The 21,884-nt window shown below is 33.7% G+C and overlaps 1 protein-coding gene across 1 annotated transcript; it reads right to left on the reverse strand.

The window, feature by feature from the left end:
* Positions 1–1,000: 1,000 nt before the first annotated feature.
* Positions 1,001–13,913, reverse strand: LOC128884884 (putative fatty acyl-CoA reductase CG5065). The gene is made up of 5 exons (XM_054138549.1): positions 13,882–13,913; positions 7,020–7,332; positions 5,982–6,331; positions 4,703–5,299; positions 1,001–4,514 (listed from the first exon to the last, which is right to left on the reverse strand). The coding sequence occupies exons 1-5, from the start codon at positions 13,911–13,913 to the stop codon at positions 4,373–4,375; spliced, it is 1,434 nt and encodes a 477-aa protein (XP_053994524.1). The 3' UTR covers positions 1,001–4,372.
* Between the last annotated feature and the right edge of the window lie 7,971 nt (positions 13,914–21,884).

Below are 21,884 nucleotides of genomic sequence, written 5' to 3' on the forward strand. Positions count from 1 at the left end.
TGTTTATTAAATTGATTATATTAAATATTGTTTCCTTGTATGCATTGTGTTAACCGAATAACGATACAGACGAGACTAGCAGGTGGTGACCTTCGGTAGCGCTACCCCTTTTTCTCTTCTTTTATCCCTAGCGCTAAGTAATAATTATTTATCGTTTCTTTACGCCATTAATCGACCCCTTTCAACTTGTTCTCCGTCTTCCTCCTTTGCTCTCTTCCTCGGACGTGGTTTCTCATTGTGTATTGGCAGCGTTTCATGGATTCGCGAAATAATATTCAAAGGAAGCCCATTCAAACAGAACAGACGATCTAATCGAATTATGGGGAAATATGTTTCGGTTGTAAACAATCGTAGTCGGTTTTGGGAATGGCTCACGACTTAATCATCTTAAAGGCACAGGCAACGTTCAGAGTAAAAACGTATGAGTATGTAGATTAGCACTTAGATGATGTTATATAACGTGAAGGTTAAGATATTTGAGGCTTTCACGATCCAGTTCCTATGGTTGATGCTAACTGAAGGCTTTCAGGTGTAAAGTTGTGTACTTTGGATCAGATGTTCCTTAGTTTCATCAGCAAATGCAGCTAACTACTTCAGAGCTTAAATGACACACTGACATTGGTGTGTGTTGTGTGGCTTTGGTCATTTCAAGGTACTTGTGCTTACGTCAGCAGAACAATCGTAACAACTTCTATTGACTACCAGTGAACCGTACTATGAGCTCGGTGATTGGTAGTCAATGAACCGTGACATGAGCACAGATACCTTAAAATAATGTAAGCTACATGAAGCATGCCAATATCAATGTCATTTGTCCCTTGAACAAGCTGGCTGCAATGCTGGTGAAACGTTGCAGTATCTTATCGAAAGAACACGATTTATAACCGAAGGCATTTGTTAGTATCGATAGTGAAGGTTAGTATTATTTGAACCCTCCATTGACCATTTCAATGGTAAAACAGACAAAGTACACAACGCAATTGAAAATGTTTCTTGGATCAATGGTTTTAGACAACTTTAATTAAACTCTTTCTGTAATTCCCTACAATGGTTCTAACAATATTATAAGACACTTTGAAAAAAGAGTCTGAATATGATTATCGAAACGATAAACGTTATATTAACATTTAATGCCGAAGAGGTAATGGACTACAGAGGGTTAACGAACGCTTAACAAAACATTCGCAGAATACAAACGCGAAATTAATATTCACGAGAATGTAAACATCGCAGAGATACTCATCGAACGCACAAGATAGCGAGGAGTATTACATGCTAAATTACCAAGCCGTAACTCGAAATCTTATCGTACGTTGCTAGAGACATCAAAACGTAGCCAAGCATAATAATCCTTCACCGCATCAAGTGTAATCCTTCCATATGCGTATAATGTGAACTGTAGACTACAGTAATCAAAATTTCAATATTTATCGAATTGAAAATTAATCTATATTATTGTGTGATTCGGACGTTTAATACGCAGAACATTTCACGGATCATACGAGCTTGCGAACTAGTTCTTTCGTTAACCGATTTCGTACGGGGATGAATAAGTCTTACATCTATTTATCGTACCATCAGTTAATATATAAAAGAAGTCTTAAACTTGTGCTATAATTTCGCATAGACAGTTACAAGGAAACGCTTTTTGTGGATCAAGCATCAAGATTTTCGAGGATTTCTTCGATCTTAAAACAAGTTCGCGCGCGCAGCTAATTGTTGATCCGTAACGGTGTTGGATACGAATATTGAAAATTTGTACTGTACATAGGATGTCGCGGTAAAATATAGATGTACATCGGAGGAGACATATTGACTGAAATACGCGTTGGAAAGTCTAATACACGAATGAGTGACGAAACGGATGCACGAATTATATTATATAAAATTGTCTTCTTCGTTAATATCAATAACTCGTATATACAAATTTGTCTTCTCTTCGCCTATCGATTCTAATTTCGGCTTTCCTCGTCGCTCGATGAACGAGCCGCTTAATAAATGTCATTACGTGCGAAGAACTCGACCGGAAGATAAGATTAAGTTGCCAATGCCTTCAAAATTTTAGCGTCAGTAATACCATGACCATAGTACGCGTAAGATACGTAGTGATATTTCTATATCTTCTCTCACATTTACCCTCAAGCGTTTCAACGACCTTCGTCAACCATGTGCCTCGGTTATGATTCTATTATTTTTTGCCTACCGGTGGCAGTTTTCGAAAAAACGTTAGACGTTGGCTACGTATTTCAATGGATTGGTCTCCATGACGGAAATTTTCATTCGAAAGGAACGCTAATACACTTTAAACATGAATAAATCTATCGGGTACATTGTACGAGACATTTCGTCTTCAGTAGTCTTTTGTTCGTTATAGTATAATTGTATGTCTTAACTTTTGTCAAGATGTCTCTCGGATTTATTTTCAATTTCATCAACAACGAATGAAATTATCCATGATGCTGACATTATTCGTGTAATCCATCGAGTTTTGTTTATTATTAAAGGAAAAGGAGCAAGGCTGACGTCAAACGATACAGCGCATGAACGAAGTAAATATTTTAAACATTAATTTTATAAGCATACGGTAATCTTTTATTCCGGGCAAGTACACAAAACCGAAGGGAATGTAGAAATTCTAATATATGTATAGATTAAAAATTGTAGTAGAGATATAGGTTAGAAATTATAATTCATTAATGTTTCCCCAATCCTCCAAAAAGTAACTTGGTTCGTTGATAGTGAAATCGAATAAATCGATCGTATTTGTTATATGAACATGGCTAAATATCCATCTATGTATCTTACGTCGCAGTACAAACGAACAAAAAATGCCAGATAGCGACGACACAAAGGCACGACGTATTTGTAACTCCTCTAGCCGGCATTTAAATTTTTTAATTAATCCTTTTGAGTCTATGCAGCGATGTACTACTTTGTGGGAAAAATGTCCCCGAATACTAGACATAAACGTATGCGTGTTTAACTTGTAACAATAATTTAAAGGGAAATTGATGTTTCAACATTAGACTCGAAAGGATTCGACGTTGGGCTAATGTTTAATCCTTTGGGTTTTTATGTGTACGTAATTTCATCATATACAGCCGTACGTAGCGGCATATTATACTAAATTGTGGAAAAAAAGAACTCACTTAATGAGCGGGGTTGGCGCTTAAAAACCCACGCGTGAAAGGATTAAACAATCCTGCAGGAAGAGAAGTTCGCGTTATTTCTTAATTTATCGCATAAAAATTATGAAAAGGAAGGAAGATTACGGGCGTTAAAATTTGTTTGGCTATGTTAAAATACATTTATATATCTACCGCTTCCATTTATTTCTACAATTAATATTAAATGTGGGTTTGTTTTTGTTTGGCAAAACAAAGCAGCGAAACGTGTTTCCTCGGCAATGGAATACAGTAAAACCTTGTCGATTAAAAATTTAAGGAAACTGGTTCAAAGCTTCAACGCGCGAAAAGAACAAATTATATAACAAGTATTTTTTTTAAATTCTTAACCGTTGCGGAGATAAATATTTGGAACGTAAAAATATACGAATAACAAATATTTCTCCTTAAATGATCTGTAAACTATGATCGTTTTTGGTCTTCAAGCTAAAACATTTAGAAAAGGATTTAAAAAAAAATCTCAACGATGTTATTAAGATAGCAAATCACAAGGTTTTTTCTGATACATTAAATATTCGGCCAGTATTCGACCAGCCGGCTCATGGAGTTTACGCGTCGTATTATTTTAAGAGGCGGTGCTCGATGATACCGCAAAGTAACACCCAGATAAACATCCAGGAAATCCAGACCAAAAGGTCTCATGGCATCTAAATTGATCGAATACTCCTAGTGTCCCATCATTACAAATCGGCGATATGCGATAAATCGATGTTCAAGAACGTTACACCTTGGCGGCATAAAAGAGAACGCGTCACGATAACTCGCAATAAAACGTGAACTTTCTTTCCGTTTTTACTTTTTTCTCTTTTTGTAAATGCTATCTCGAACAAGAAGACGACGCAAATATTACAAAAGGATTAACTAACTAACTCTTTCGAGCAATTTCGAATAACAAAGGATTCACATAATTTCGGAAGCTTCGCATACACGTTGCTTCACCCTGCGTATTTTTTTAAATGTTACAACCGACACATCCTGCAGAATTACAGAGCTAGCGAACGCTAATATTTACGAACAAATAGAAACATCGAAAAGGCCAAACAATGGGACGCGTGAACATAGCGATTTATCGTCGGGAACGCCGAGCAGTGAAGTCGAAGGACAATCCGCACCTTTAAATTATGCTTTACGATTAACTTTTGTTTCATATCACGCTTGTCGCGATCCTCAACCAGGGTTCTGAGCCGTCAAACAATCATACGGCACATGCGTAGCACGATAGACAGCAGTGACAAAGATGCAGTTCGGGTTACGGAACTGCGCCAAAGCAGAAAACGCAGCACTATCAACAACATCCCAAATTGTACAGCTTTCTGAAGCCAATATAACCTGAAACACAGTAAAATCATTAAAATACAAAGTTTACAGACGAGAGATATTTTATGTTTATTTCTGTATTCGACTCTCTTGCTCTATGCAGCGATGGGCAAATTTGTATTCGAATAAGAAATAAAAACTGTATCAGAATCAACTGTCGAAGCCTCGGAAATTGTAAAAGTCACAAGGATGGTAATTACTTTTTAATATGTGAACGAGCAGCTGGCAACGTGTCCGGACTCTCCTTCAAAATGAAGTGTCGAATTCCCAATATGTAGTCCTCCAAATACGTTCCCCAGTTAATTTCTCTAACATCAAACATAAAAGTCTCTCGGTCCTCGGGGCTGAGCTGTTCCCCTAACCGACGAACATTGTCGTCTCTAAACTTCCATTCTTTCGTGCTGAAGTACTCCAAGCAAGTGGCGGCTTTGTGGAGCTTCATCTGTATGTCGACCATGATAGTCGGTTTACCCTTTAGCCGCAGGAAAAAGTCTACAACGTACGCCGGTAACATGTGCTGGAAGAACAAGCACGTCTTATTCATTATAACGGAGTGACGGCACAGTCCGTCCGGATACCAGAACACACCGTTCGGCGGGTGCATTCGTGTGTATTTAAACACCATTTCGACGAACTGCTTCCAAGTAATTGGATTCTGTTGGCCTGTACAACAATTGTACACGGGGATCGTCTGCGTGCGATTCGTAGCGGTCCTCCATGCCGTGCAGATCATCAAGTTAATCACTATGTCGACCGGTACTAAGTCTGCTACCTTATCTTCGTAACACAGCATAGTTCTGCAACGATAACGGTAGATCGGTTAACAAGACCTTCGAAGAGGAACGAGTTCGTCAAATATTAGGTTGTGACATACGAAATGTACAAGTAACCTCTCTATCTTTGAACTGTTTTTTTTTCTTTTTTCTTTTTTGACACTGTGTATTGTTACGGTTTCTCCAATTTTTTGTGTTTATGGATTACGTGCTTTTCTTTCACGAAGAAATATTAATTAAACAGTAGGTAAGGAGCCATTGTAGAAAAAAGGGATTACTGTAAAAATTATGTGAAGTTACCAAGCTTTAATGAATTTGATAACTAATTATGTAATACTCTTTGTATACACATGTTATTTTCATGACTTTTTCTTTTGGTCACTGTATGTTCCAACCTAATAATTTCATAAAACAACAGAATACAATTGCTATAGTCCAATATTCGTCACATTTCATCTATACTCATTGAAGGAATGCTTTTAGCTTACTCCTTAGAGTAAAATAAATCTATTATACTTTTATTATTTTTCGATGGCTGTAGTCAAATGATGTAAACCAATGAGAGCGTCTGATGAGGAGAAGGATAGGGAATCGTAGGCGTGGTCAAGCGTTGTGGTGGGGATAACTCCTCCCATTGGCCTTGAGCGATTCACCGAATTTGTTCCAACTGTAATGGGAGATCAAGGCGACTTCAAGTCCAACGTACCTGAAGACACCTTTGCCAACAGCGGCAATAATTCCAGTCGGTCCGTTCCAGTTGTCTACCCATCCAGCCACTGGCTCTCTAAACGACGACAACACGATAGAAGGTCTCACAATTGCGACTGGCAAATAACCGGATTCCGATTCCAGCAGCCTCTCGGTGAGGGCTTTGGTGAACGTATAGGTATTCGGTCTGTTGCCGATCAGAGTCGGTGTTATTTCATCAACCATCTTGGTATCCATGACCTTCGTCAATGCGATTACGTGTTCAGGTTCGGTTGACAGCGGATAAATCTCCTCGCCGACGTCCTTACGATCGCAGTTGCAATATGCTGTCGAAACATGGATGAGGGCCTATCGATCAAAATTTACAGATTGAAGATTAAAGTTACATAGGAAGAACATTTTTTTTTTTTTTACTTTATTATATTTACAATTTTTCGGCATGGGAATTAATTCTGTGGCTCTGTATTCAATTATTTATAACTAGACTGCAGATCTTTATGCATTTATAGAAAATTTAAAGGTGCAAGAAACTGCAAAATGCAAACAATATGCAAGAATATAAAAAAGATTGTAAGTAAAGTTCATGTTGTAACATTTGCAGAATAAAATAAATTCTTATTTAGGTTCAATTTTTATAGGAACGTTTGCGAATATTTTAGTTTGCACAAGATCCGCAGTCTATTTAATTTATTTATAACTCCAAGTTAAACAGATATTAAGATGGCTACTAAAGTTCAAGTTGAGGATTTAGAAGTAACCTATCGAACTTTAATCTACGATATTATTAATTGGGCGAAATTTTGCTGTAGAGGACAGCTGATATCTTAAAGATCTCCGTATGAAACGAATTGAAAAAATCACCAAATGTACTTTAAAAGAATGAGAAAATATCCTCAAAGTTAAACAAAAATTAAAATTTTTCTCTGTAAAAAAAAAATCACTAGGAACGCTTAATATTTGGTCTCCTAATGCCGTTTCCTAGGTATTATACAGTGAATCGAATGTACGAAAAGACAATTTGCCAAGAAGGTCTCACCTCTAAATTGTGCATGCGATGGCACAGATTCAATAGCTGTTTGGTGCCGACCATGTTGATGGTAACTGAAAGTTTCAGCGCTTCGTCGAATTTTACCGTGGCAGCGGAATGAAAGACGACCGACACGCATCGAATGAGCGTGTTCTGATCAGTTTCTGAGATGCCCAATTCATGTTCCGTCACGTCCCCAGCTACAGGAATGATTTTCAGAAGCTCGTGTGGAGAGTCCCGTCGCAACTTTTCGAACAGCTGCCAACACAAGAGGTTAAAGTTTGTGACATGGGATAGAGCTCGAGATATAATATCTTTAATACTAGTATTAAAATAAATAATATCGGTTTACCCCAGGAATAGAGACACAATTCTTGTCTACATATGAATTTCAAATAACGAATAAAAGATGAGCTATTTGTCCATCGTACGTAAAATAAAAAATTCAACCCTCTATGAGGCCACATTTTTTTCTTTTTCCAGACTGCTTGCAAGACATTTACTTTGATGATTCAGGTGGGTGGTGGTGGCAATTGTTGTAAATATTGTTATTAGGTATCAGATACACTATACAGTGGGTGTAGAATGTATTCGTACACCGATCAATTTCTCAAAAAACTTTTCTGTGAAATTGTAGTTTCTTAACTTCTTTTTGTATAATTAATGATATTTTACATATTCTCGGATGTCTCTAAGATAGATATAGTCCAAACAACATTTACTAGTTAATATTATTTGTGAAATTAACGAAAACACGCGAAAAGTGGATAAAAGTATAGAAGCAATAAGTATTTGTACGATTCTTATGACGAACCATTTACAGTAGAGTTTCTAAAACGTCAAATTTCCAGTAAAGTACTTTTAAACAGTTGTGCGAATACTTATTGCTTCAACATTTATATCGATTAATTGTTTTTTTTTCTTGTTAATTTCGCAACTTACATAAATAGCCATTTTTTGTTGTAATCTATCTATTCTAGAGATTTCCGAGAATATGTAGAATGTTTATAAAAAATAAGTTAATAAATTACAATTTTACATAGTTGTTCTTGGATATTGATCGGTGTACGAATACTTTCTACCCCCACTGTATGTACTACTATTGGGTTGTCCCAAAAGTTTCTTTCGCTTTATTAATAAGTAATACATGGAAAATAGTTTATGTTTTATGTTACATTACTGAATTATGCACGATTCATTTTGCTTCATTACTGTTACAACGTGAATATCTATGAAATTAGATTGTCTATTTATATAAACACGACCACATAAAGTAATTAAGTGGAACTCGCGAAAGAAACTCTCGGGACAACCTAATATATAGCGATGTAATTGACGGTAAACTTTCCTAAAGTTTCGTGCCTTTGGAGACTAGCGATACAAAACCACACGAACGATCGGACACGATACACTTGCAGCGTGTTTATACCGTTATAGTAATATGAAACGAGTTCTAATACGGTACAAAAGTGTACGGGGGAAAAAGTAATTGGTCGATCAGATTACTGGAAACTGGAACGGAAACGATTGCTCTGTCAATCGAGTTATTTAAACCGAAGACAGATTTCTTCTTCTTATTCTTCTTTTTCGAGTTTAACTTTGAAGTTTAAAGATGACTGAAAGGGAAAAACTTGCGAAGCTTGAAGTGTAGGAAGCGATGGGTAGAAATAAAGTGCAGAAGAATAAGTGCGTAATCAATAACAAATTGCAGCTAAAATTATTGATTCAAATACAGGAACTTCAACTAAAACTTCAGTTTTCATGTATTCTTTTGGAATATATATAATTTATTTTTAATGAAAACAATTAAAATTAAAGCAATATAAGTGATCTTCTACAATCCCGTTTGAAAAAAGGATGGTTAAGTTTGCCTTTGGAAAGCACAGAAATGTTTACACCCAATACATCATGAAATATACACATTATATAGATGAATAACCCAGACTGGTATCCTGCAAGAATTTGTTATTTGTTTTATCCATCGTATTGGTGTCGTGGTATTTATTGAAAATAATTATTAATCATCGAAATCTGACAGTAGTATGCGTCTAAAATTCAATAATATGCGACGTGAACGAGAGAGAGAGAGAGCGCCTCGTTTAAAAAAACTCGAGTAGAAAGAGAGAGATGCGATCGATCGGATTCCTGGACCAGGGATTTCAACCCGAATCTATCGTTTGTTGAATGGCTGCAGCACCAATGGTGCTATCCAGGCCATCGACGGATTCCTCCTCTTCAAGTTCCATATTCGAGAATGGGTGCAGCAGGTTTGTCTAGCTTCATAAACGCGACTGTTCTCTCGATCCCTCGAGAAATTTAAACTTCCGAAACAAAACGAGAAAACTAAAGGCACGACTGTCCAATCCCTCTAGGGATGTTGGATTCTAGTAAAAAAAAATCGCCTCTGGAATATTTGCAACTTCTTATATATAGCATTCGATTAGAAAATTAAAGGCACACAAGAAAATTAATGAAAATTAAATCTTTCTTTCTCCAAAAATATTGCAAATATAAAAAATCGATATATGCCATTATGTTGATTGTAGAAAATTACAAAACCTTTTCCTGTATCAGTTCTTTAATACTTACTTTTTAAGAAAATTGCTGGCTAGTATCTTCGTGAACACTCTGTATAATTAACAGGACTAATTACGTCACAATACCTTCCTATACATCATGTTACCTTTTATTTGTCAGAGTAAGAAACAAACAAACAATAACTAATTATTAAATAGATATGGTTAGAAGTTAATTAAAAGCGAAGGAAATTACATGAAAATTATCAGGAACAAGAGGCGACAATCTATCGTGGTTAAAGTTAATAAAGGTAATAGATAATCTGTCGTAGATAGAGAGTTACTCAATCGCTATTTGCGCTGCTGATCTGTGACATCAGACTCGATTTAGTCTTGCGAAATTACACCGAATAACTCGAAAGTATTAAATATACAAAACAATATTTTACGTAGTAAGCCTAAGTAATCAAAAGATCGTAAGAACCATGAATCCTTGCACATCCTGTTCTCGAGATCGACAAATTCCTTATCTCAAAGTCTAACAATCCTAAACAGCTCCTACCTACACTTCAAATATACAGCCAGAGATGGGTAATATTTGTAGAGAAAATATTTTAAATACTATTTTAAATAATAGATTCTTCAGAATTCAAATAAAATAGTATTTCAAATGGGATATAAAATTTCAGCAAATAAAATATTTTATTCTGATAATGTAAAACGTAAAATAAAATAATATATTTTGGTAATCTATAGTTAAAGCATAAAAATAAATATTTTATTTTTATAATCTAACACATAAAATAAAATATGTTTCATTTTAATAAGATAAAGCATAAAATAGAATATTTTCCATAGTTCTTAACCTGAAAATAAACTGTGTAAATATGATACACAGATGGAGAAACTATTTCTTGCGATTGAAGAATATTTCTTTTTATCCCTCATTTTATGAAAATTCTTATTGAAGATTCGTAATAGAAGTATTCATTGAAGAACTACATTGAATGTATGTTTATAATGCAGAGGAAAAGTACTTCGTTCGTTTTAGATTACGAAAATACATATACTATACGCTATAATTTAGTAAAATAAAAATATTTTATTTGCTGATAATAAATTAAATAAATAAAATATTCCGAACTATGGCACAAATATTTTTCATAATGTGTTTTTCAAATAAAATATTATTTGAAATATTATCTTACAACATTTTTTATAACAAATAAAATATGTTATTTTTAAAAATACATGCATGATCTGAAATAAAATAATCATTTACTGTTTATTATTTAAAATATGTATTTTATCCAGCTCTGAATACAGCTTGCCAAACAGAACCGTCATTGACCTTGTGCGAAACTTATTCGGTATAACGCCTACGCTTGAAAGGCCCAAAGGTGAAATTTTGTTATACAAATTATGGACAGAGATAGTCAAAACTTATTCGTGATACTATAATGTAATATAATAATCACAACTTTCGTTATCCTTCCACATCTAATATAATAAATATGCCATTTCAAACATTTTATTAACGAGATATTTCCATACCACTTATATTTATTGTCGTCATTGGTATTTCATGGTTGTCCAAATATAGCGAAATGAAGAATTTTTCGTAACGGGGAACGTTATAATAATGAACGAAAAATTTGTTATTTTGAAATTAGAAATTAAGGGAAAAGTGAGTTTCGAAAATTATTTGTACGAGTTGGAACGAAAAATGATTATGAACATTTTTGTTCTATGCATGACTTCCAAGTGTCTGGTTTCTGCAAAATATTTCTTCGTTTGTTTCAAATGTCGACGCTAATTAATCTTCTTAGACCGTAAGTATGATAATATCGAAGGAACACGTGTTACTATTCTTATAAACAGTCTAACATCGAGTAAGCAAGTAAGATAAAGTTATAAAGATTATAAAAATTACAATATAAATTACATTTACAGTATATAAATCAAGCATTTATTAGCAGGGCAAGGATCATACTTTAAGATCGATCCATTTTCTTTATGTTGCATTGTAAAACAACTTTTCTGTGCATCGTTATAACTAGTTTGTGTATTTTATGCGTTTATGACGTACAATAATAAAGAAAACATACATTAAATATATTGAATAATTAATATAATGATATCTTCATTTCATTTTGCATAAGTGCACATACCATTTGGTTATATTTAGCACGTGTTTATTATATTAGTTTGTGTCATAAAAGCATGAAATAAATAAACGGTCGCGCTTTCCATGTTTTCAATTTCGCTATTTATTTGTTCTGCATTTTCCATGTAATCGATATGCACTGACGAGTATAAAAATAAAAATAGTGGAAAAGTAATGCGTTATTGCAGACATCGACTCGGGACATTCCGAACAGCAGTTGGATATATTGCCACACCTTTATTTGTAGTTCTAGTGCTACGCAAATGAATACATGGGAGTACATAGTCCACCCAACATTGTAACTTCCGTTGTTTATCTTTTACTCGTTATTCGAAATGTTTAGACAAGAATTTTGCTTTATCTCTGATACTTGATAGTCCATGCAATGGAAAAGCAATTTCTATCAAATTATATTGAACAAAATTTGCCAAAGTGATTACATTTAAAAAGTTGATTTTCTTTATGTTTTGGAACTTTATATTGTGGAATGTCAATTTGAATTCTACACGTAACAGCAAATACAGTGGGTGTAGAGAGTATTCGTACACCGATCAATTTCCAAAAATTGTAATTTATTAACTTATTTGTTATAAACAATGACATTCTATATATTCTCGGAAATCTCTAGAATATATAGATTACAAAAAAAATAGCTATTTATGTAATTTGTGAAATTAAAAAAAAAAATAGAATTAATCGATAGAAATGTTGAAGCAATAAGTATTCGTACAACTGTTTAATTTTTAAAACTTGGTTAAAAAAAAAATGTACATTAATTTACAAGTATATAATACTTCCTCCATGGGATTTCCTTTTGATTTTATAATTATTGTAACTTTTCTAAGCATTGAATTAACTAAATTATTAGTTATTCGAAGTGGAAGCTTCTTCAATTCCTCTATTAGAACCATTTTTAAAAGTATTAGGTTGTCCCAAAAGTTTTTTTCGTGAGTTGCATTCAATTATTTTCTGTGGTAGTGTTTATATAAATAGACAATTGATAGAACATTGATGCTGTAACAGTAACGAAGCGAAATAAATCGTACACAATTCAGTAATGTAACATAAAACATACAATATTGTATATTTATTAATTATTAATAAAACGAAAGAAACTTTTGGGACAACCTAATACTTTTAAAAATGGTTCTAATAGAGGAATTGAAGAAGATTCCACTTCGAATAACTAATAATTTAGTTAATTCAATGCTTAGAAAAGTTACAATAATTATAAAATCAAGAGGAAATCCCACGGAGGAAGTGTTATATACTTGTAAATTAATGTACGTTTCTTTTTTAACCAAGTTTTAAAAATTAAACAGTTGTACGAATACTTATTGCTTCAACATTTCTATCGATTAATTCTATCTTTTTTAATTTCACAAATTACATAAATAGCTATTTTTTTTATAATCTATATATTCTAGAGATTTCCGAGAATATATAGAATGTCATTGTTTATAACAAATAAGTTAATAAATTACAATTTTACACAGTTTTTTTTGGAAATTGATCGGTGTATGAATACTTGCTACACCCACTGTAATTAAATCTAAGAATATGTATTAGATGCAGAAACTAATTCTGTGTGCAAGTAAAAGTATTTACTCGTCATTTTGTTACGCTGATTCATCAACTTTCCAAGTTCTCGACTTAATCTCCATTGTAAGGAATATATAGATAATGTTATAATTATAGATCATGCAAGTCTCAATCTGTTACTCTTATACAGTTATTATAAATATCAAGTATACATGCGAAATAATGGTCATCAGGTTGAGACTTAGGTTATTCAATACACTGGGTGTCTCGTTTAAATGGTTAAATATTTCATAAGGGGACGATGCTACTAAAAAAAATGATTTGACAAAAGTTATTTGGTTCGAGTGGACAAATTATATGGAGTAAATAATTTTGTTGTAAATGAAGCGTGGGAAATTTAACAAACAAATTCATTTTTTTAGATGGAACCATACATATTTCTATCCATAATATGTATGATAGCATGTGCTTGGAGAAATTCATTGGGGTATAATAAAAGCCCGTATATCGTGGTCAATATTATACTCTTCGTCATTTCCATGGGATCTAGATGAATGTGAACAGTTCAAACATTTTCAAAAGCCGAAAATCCATCGAGAAATGATCGTGGTCGCTGTATGGTGGAATTAGGTAAGAATTTGCTCACTATAGTTTCTTCAGTCCTGATAAAACTATCATAGTTGCAAAGTATTGTGTAGCTAAACCAGCTGCACGAGAAACTTCATTAAATACAGCCTGCGTTGGTCGATAGAAGAGGATCTATACTACCACACGGCAACGTCCGACCTCAAATCTGACATAACACCGTCCAGGAACTAATTCGATTGGATTATGAAACTTTAGCTCCTTCGCTATAGCCTTAAAATATTGTGCAAGTATTACTAACGAAACGACAGAAACCTTTGGGACAACCTAATATTAGTTGTATAGAAAGCTCGTCAAATATTCGCCAATTCATTTTTAATTGCCAGTCCGTTGTAACGGATCGATTTGATCGTGGTTTTATTCAACCCAGAAATTTAATATTTAGTTTAGAAGTTACATTTATTTAAAGTTTGATAATATCGCGTTTATTTGATAGAGCGATGACATTTTTTTAGAGCATTTGGGATTTGACTGTGAAGCTTCTTTGTACTCTGTGATGCATGATTATGAGATAGACAAATCTCTTTCTATTTGAAACAAAACCCTCTAAAGAAGAATCGCACTGACCCAGCGAATCTACACGAGTAAGTTTCAGAGCATTTGACCGTGTTTTTACTTAATATAATTTATCAGAAAGACAATTCCACAAACTGTAATTCTATGTTAAGTAATTAGTTTAGAAGTTATACTCATTTAAAGTTTAATAATGTCATATCTATAATGGATATAATTTAGAAATTAAACTTAATAGAAAATTGCGGTTTACAGCATCGCCTTTCTGATAAATTATATTAAATAAAAACATGGTCAAAAGCTCTTATTCTTATAGATTCACTAAGTGAGTGTGATTATTATTTTTTTTTTTTTTTTGAGATTTGAGAGGCTCCTAATCATGGTCAACATGATGAAGTATCATGATATTATGTTTTAATAACAGATTTGTGTATGTTGTAACTCTTTGAGGCACTCGATTATAAAATAAAGGTAAAATTCAAGCTGCACAGAAGAACCGTGTCAACAACTTGGTAATGCGTTTTAACTTACGATACATTTCTGATTTCACCAATTGTACTTTTAGCGTTAATTCATAGTATTGCCGCACGAAAATGAAAAAATTGAAATAAAATAGTCAAGCTAATTGTAAGCAAAAGATGGGATAGTTTTTAACCGACCTAACTTCAAAGAGATGATGATGTATTACAGAATGTAAACAAGCTTCACAGTCGAAGCCCAAACGCTCCAATAAAAAAAAGAAAAGAAAAGAAAAAGAAAAAGAGAAAGAAAAAAAAGGTCATCGTTCTTCTGTCAAATAAACGTGATATTTTCAAATTTTAAATAAACACAACTTCTAAACTAATCGAATACAGGTTTGTTCGTTTGGTGAAGCGTAAGCAAAAGCAGAACTTGTCACCCAGGAGGAGCTACGACGACGACGAAATTTTTAGAAATCCGTGCTAGGCGCAACTTGGAGAACGCTAGAGCGCAGAGAGAAGCGGCTTCGATGGGATTCTAGGTCAGCGTCCCGGCCTCGAAACGGTCACGAGAACCCGCCCGTTCCTCGGCCTCCACGGACGAAGAAACAAGGAAGACAGAGAAGAACGCGTCGGTCGACCCCGTTACATGAAAACCCGTTATGCGACGAACAACGACCGCGACCGACTGACTGACAGAATCTTCTTTTCCTTTCCGTTTCCCCCGCGAATCGACGACCGCCGTCTCTTTCTGTCGCTCGTTGTCGTCTCCCTCGACTCCCACGTAACCCGTATTTACCTTCTTTGAAAACTTCTTTTTTCTTTCACAGTGATTATCTGTCGTTCGTCTGCGACTCGTTTTTCTCGCGTACTTCGACGGAAATATTATCGCGCGATCTCTTTTTTTTACTCGTTGCTACGAATATCGGTAGAAATCGACAGATTCTAAGATTAATAACTAGACTTTTTATGGATTTATAAGAAATCTGAAACTGCAAGAAACTGCAAAATGCATACAGTATGAAATAATATTAAAAAAATATTGAAAGTAAAGTTGATATTGTAGCATTCGTGGAGTAAAATAAATTCCTGTTTTGGTACAATTTTTGTAAATACGTTTTGTAAATCCGTTAAAGATGAATACGTTGATAACATATACAGCAGGTAAGACCACCTAATCATACGAACGTGTAATACAGCTAATTTAGCTAATCAATTGCTTCAAATTTCAAATAAAACTTGAGAAAATGTTCTTCTTGATATATTATCGATACTGATCGTGAAAGAGTTGTTGGTATTTTCAGAACATTCGTCAAAATAATTTATTATAAACTATCGACTTTTTTATTTCGTTTCCTTGTCAAATAATTTTAGATGATGCAACCTGCATGGTATCGTTGTAACTGGATGTTACGTTATATTGACTGCAGATTTCATGGATTTATGACGTATGTAAAAGTGACAAACGCATTATTAATAATGCCATTATTTTATGAAACATATTTTGCGTGTAGTACTCGTATCGGCGTGCAATGTAATATAAATAAAGCAAATTAATTATTTATACATAATTGGCTGATGACGAGTTACCACTGTTTAAAGATCAAATTTAAATAGGAATCAGTTGCATACCAACCCAAATTTTATTTTATTTATTTTATTATATTGCTTCGATAAAAAAAAATTAACTGTCTAGATATATTTTAAAAAGCTTCCTGGAATTTAATCTGCCAATTTTGTTTACGATTGGTTCAAACAATAATACACAACATGCATAACGTAAAAACTTTCTTTTTCTCGAATGTTTCTGCTTTTTCTTCATTTTCCCTTTCTATAACTTTCCAATTTATGTTACTCATTGAGTTTCCTGTCTCGCGATACGAACGTTCCTTTCTGTGTATATTTTTTATGATTTACCGCTTACGCATAATTTTTCCTAAAGATGTCCTAATTGTAATTAATAAAATATAAAATTAATCTCGATATTTCGAAATGAATTACATTTTAGGAATGCATAAAGAATAGTGATCAATCCAACAATGAGAATTCGATAATAAGATACTCGACACGGACCTATGACAAGTAAAACAATTGCGTATATTATGCTGATTGTATTGTTATTATGTAAGCATCAAAAGTTGACAAGAACAAAAAAATGTACACAAACGTGTACATGCCACTAAGATTAGATAAAAAAAAAAATTGCAACAATTTTAGTTATCCAGTAGTAAACAATATTCAGAATGTACAGAATAATGAAGAGAATAATCTTTTACGATGTATTGTCATTGTGTTCGTCCTCGTTTAAAAATATTATTTATTCATACAATAACTATGATTTTGATGAGTTTGAAAAAGGAGATAATCTGTATCTCCTTTGCGTGAATATTCCTCTTGAATATTTAAATTATGAATGTTGTTTATGTGATAAAAAATACGAATTTAAAGAGAATACAATTGACATGCATACTATCTACCGATCGTTTTTTTTAATTCACACTTCACAGGCTTTATATGGAATTTTGTAACACAACTTTCTACAATCGCGTCTTCTACATAAGAATCGGTAATTAATTTCCTTTATGAAATTATGTAATATGACATCGTCTTGCCAACATAATCTAAACTTGTGAATTTTCTCTTTTTGAACGAGCAATATAATCTCGTATAGTTAAATAATTTTAGCTGACGAAGAAGGATCAAGTGAATCGACTCAGAACGGTTTTGAATAGATGTCGTAAAAAATTTGAGATCAACTCACATAGAACCGTTACATGAATCATTATTTTGTAATTGTTATGACGGGTTTGATAACATGTTACGTGGAAGAGAATAGAGAGGGGATGCAATTTAATAGCGCTGAACACAGCACAATATTGCACGCTATGGTAGCACACAAAAGGAAAGAATGCGTGAACGTCAGCGGTACTTTGACGGTGATTATTGAACAAATACAGGTTGCAAAAGTGAAAGTTTATTTAGGCACTTGACCGATGAATAAACCGCGGGAAAATCGTGAAATTAAACGCAATAAAGAAAGATTACTCGTGTAAGAAGAAATAAACACTAACCGATTCAGTCTCTATTGGAAGCACTTTAATAAACGATGCTCCATTTGTTGCAGTACGTCGTATCTTTAAGGTGTGCCAAAATAAAAATAAACACTTACATTGATTATTAAAATAAAATAATAATAATAATAATAATTGAAATTAACTAAACAGTGCATTTTAATGGCTATCATATTCAGAGTTACAAGTTAAGGACTTGGAAGATTGGTAATTTAGTAGTATCATAATTATTATAATTTGGAAGTCAGAAATAGAAGTACAGTATTGTCTCGAAATAAGCAACTGTTTTCCGCCTCGATATAAGGAACTCGCTATCCCCACTTTTTTGTTTGAAGTCGCCTGCTGAGAGATCAAAAGGAAGTGAGAGATCCGTGAAAGCGAGAAGCCGAACAGATTAGTGGAAAGAGTACAGAGCATGTGTAATGTTTTCTTTTTTTCTGGCGTGTGTATTCTCCGACACAATACTGTTAGTTGTATGTAGTTTGCCGCTACACCGAACCCCCTGTTTTTTCTATAGCTCCCCGTCATCTCACCCAAGAACAAAGTCAAGCCAAATAGCATACCTCCCTCGAAATAAGCAACTCGGTCGAGACCGGCGAGTCGCTTATTTCGAGACAATACTGTATCCGCATTATACGATAAAGTTATGGTTTTGCGCGCCAACCTCTGTGTCTCGTGTTACGGACGAAACCTATCGATACAGAATTATCACTGAGACGATAGGTAGCCAAGTAAACTTTCGAAACTCGAGTGATTTTCCTTGCCAATTGTCGCGACTCTTTGTCATTCGACAATTCCAAATAAATTCCTGTTTCTCTCCTCCATTCGCTATTATCTCAAGGATCAATACAAAGCGGTGTTACGTAGCTATCGGTTTGCAAGTGTCTGTCCGTTTGGCGGACGGCCAAGAAACATATTTTCGCCGTTGTCTGGTGCGAGCATTAAACGCGTTTCATTTTCGAACCACTGACGTGAACATTATACTAAAAAAGAAAGTGACATCAAATGTAACGAACTCTCGAACTATGTTCGATATTATATGTATAGGACCAGCGCGAGGTAACGATCAGAACTAAAGGGGGCAAAAATAAATAATTGAACAACTCGATTCAAATATGCGAAGCAAAATGTTGAGTAAACAATCGAATTGACTTTATAATATCCGATTGTATCGTCCTTAAATAAATTAAGGTCTCAATTATGATTTGAATACATAATTTGAAACGATTTTAACTTTACATTTATATTCACAACATTCAATTCAATTTATAAAATTAATTTTACAAGATACAAAAATAATGAAATAAATTATTTTACATTCACGTTCATGTTTACAAAGTGTGTTTATAAAATAACAAATTGTTCTTCATTATTCGAATCGAATCGAGCGCGATCAAGACAAACATTCAAAACGAATCGAGTTCTCGAATACTCGGAGTAGCTTCCACACTTGGAATACAAAGAGAAATTTGCGAAACTCGAAAGAATTGAACCTGTTTGAGTGAGTGAAAGCATTCCGAACGACTAAAATTGAAGAAAACAACTTTAATTATCAAATAATTCTATGTTCCAACGCCTCACCTTCGTAAGATATAGCGTTATAAAAGTAACATACGATGTAATATAGAATCACATGAATACCTGCGCAGTATTTTCTAAAACGAGTGACACGGCATTAAGAAAAATTCTTAATGTAGGCAAACCTAAATAATTTAAACATCATTTTTCTATTAATTGTATATTTTATTGAGTCATTAAAAATTTTGAAAATCACTATAACCGCGCGGTTTCATCGACACACTTTTCTTTTTAACCTCTTCATGTCCTTGTCCACGTAATAGGAGGTGGTTTAGTTTTTCTTATAATTATTATTTCTGTCTTTTCTTTTTAACCTCTTCATGTCCTTGTCCACGTAATAGGAGGTGGTTTAGTTTTTCTTATAATTATTATTTCTGTCAATAATAAAAAGAACACAAAGTTGATAGTAACTTATTCACTACAGAATCCCTCCACGAGAGTAAAAATTGTATGGTTAAGTTGCACTGATAATGTTGATATATTATATATAAGAAAAGCGTGAAGAAAAATCGCCCCTGAAGAGGTTAAACCATGGGCAATCCAGCCGAAAAGTTGAAGTTCGGGGAATAAAAGGATAGCATTTCTGGAGCGAGAAGACAGAGCATCAAAATATCGGTTTTAGCACGAGTCTACGAACAGGTTATTGATCGTGATTTAATTAGGCTCGGCAAAGCGATCAGCGAAAGAGGGAAATTAACTCCGAAGAGAAATTTGTCCCCCGCCACTCTGTGACCTACACGTCGATGATACTATTGAATCGTCTCGAATTCTACAAGCCGATGTACGTACAATTTGAATCTATTAGATATAGAAATTAATTGCTTGCCTCTATATTCGATCACTTCCAACTGTAGATTAAATAGAAATATTTATTCGCCATTTTGTTACGTTACTTCATCGATCTTCTAAATTTCTCCATTTGAACGAATCTATTGAATACCTAAGCAGACAGGTAAAGATTATGTAATTATAGAAACGTGTAATTCAGTGAATATTCGCGCGATTAATGATCGCGATTAAATCTGCGATTAGACATCTACTAATTATCATAAATCTCGCAGGCAATTTTCTATTTGCATCGAGAGGTGTGCATTCTAGAAGAAGTACTTCTGTAAATTGCTTTGAAATTCTATTGGCAATCTAACGATTTAGGATTTAGAATCACTGACACTACTAGATATTGCTATAGAATCCTATAATCCACTTACTTCGAACGGCGCGTAACTGGAATTAGTATCATTTATACGAGTTACGTAATTCAAAAGACGATCGTTTGATTAGTTTCAACCAAGTATCGTATAAAATTCGCTTTTGATTAAAACGATTTAATATCACGAAAGAAATTTATTTCGACCTAAAATAGCGAACTTGTTACAATTTTTCTTGTTTTAAAGAAACAATTAAGTTCAATTAAAAAATAGTAGACATACATCATGTATAATATGATTTAGTATTAGGCATAGAAAATTATAAGTTAGAGTTCCTTATAAAATCATAAATTTACGCTAGAAAGGGACAGAATTAATTTCTACGCTATTCAAATTCGTGTGTTTTGATTTTGATTTTCTTAATTCAGTATTCGATTAAAAATCTTCGAAATAATAAATAAGATTTGTCATGATCCAAATCGGAACAGTTAGAATTTAGATGAATCATTAGATCATTCAGCTCAAGGTGACAGTATAGTACCACGAGTATCATTGAAATTCCGAAGCGTCTTTCGCTCGAATCATATCAAAGGCGAGCTCTTCCTGCCGATCTTTCTCGCATTACAATTCGGAAGTCGACGTCCTCGTGACCCACTTTATGCAGCCTATCCAGTCACGAGCGAACAACTACTGCTCATTCCTATCCGTGTTTATGTTAATCTTTCAATTAGATCCACGAGTGTATCGAACAGTATAAGCGTACCATTCTAGCCAAACTAAAACTTGCACTTCGAACTTGAAGGTGGAAACTACATTAGGGGTGCAGGCGTTAAGTCTTTCTTGGAATATTTTTGGTATGTTTTAAAGTACATTTGGTCATTTTGTCAATTCATTTCACACATAAATCATTGAAATATCGCGTTGCTTTTTTAAACAAAATTTGTTCAATTCATCGTAATGATAACTCAAAGATTAATACACGTATTATTTTCAAGGTTTATATAAATATTTGTACGCTTACTTTAAATGTCTTGAATATGAACTAAGAAATTAGAATGATATCATTGTTTAAAGTGTGTTTTTTATTTCAAAAATTTGCAGAAGAAAATTGATGCTTCTTTAACTACACCGGGAAAATTCAATTTTCAACTGTTTCGATCACAGTTTAATTTATACTCTATAGAAAATATGTTAATTAAGTGCTTTTAAATTAAATGGAATAGCGTAAACGACGTT

The sequence above is a fragment of the Hylaeus volcanicus genome, chromosome 2 (genome assembly GCF_026283585.1).
Source record: "Hylaeus volcanicus isolate JK05 chromosome 2, UHH_iyHylVolc1.0_haploid, whole genome shotgun sequence".
Taxonomy (NCBI): domain Eukaryota; kingdom Metazoa; phylum Arthropoda; class Insecta; order Hymenoptera; family Colletidae; genus Hylaeus; species Hylaeus volcanicus.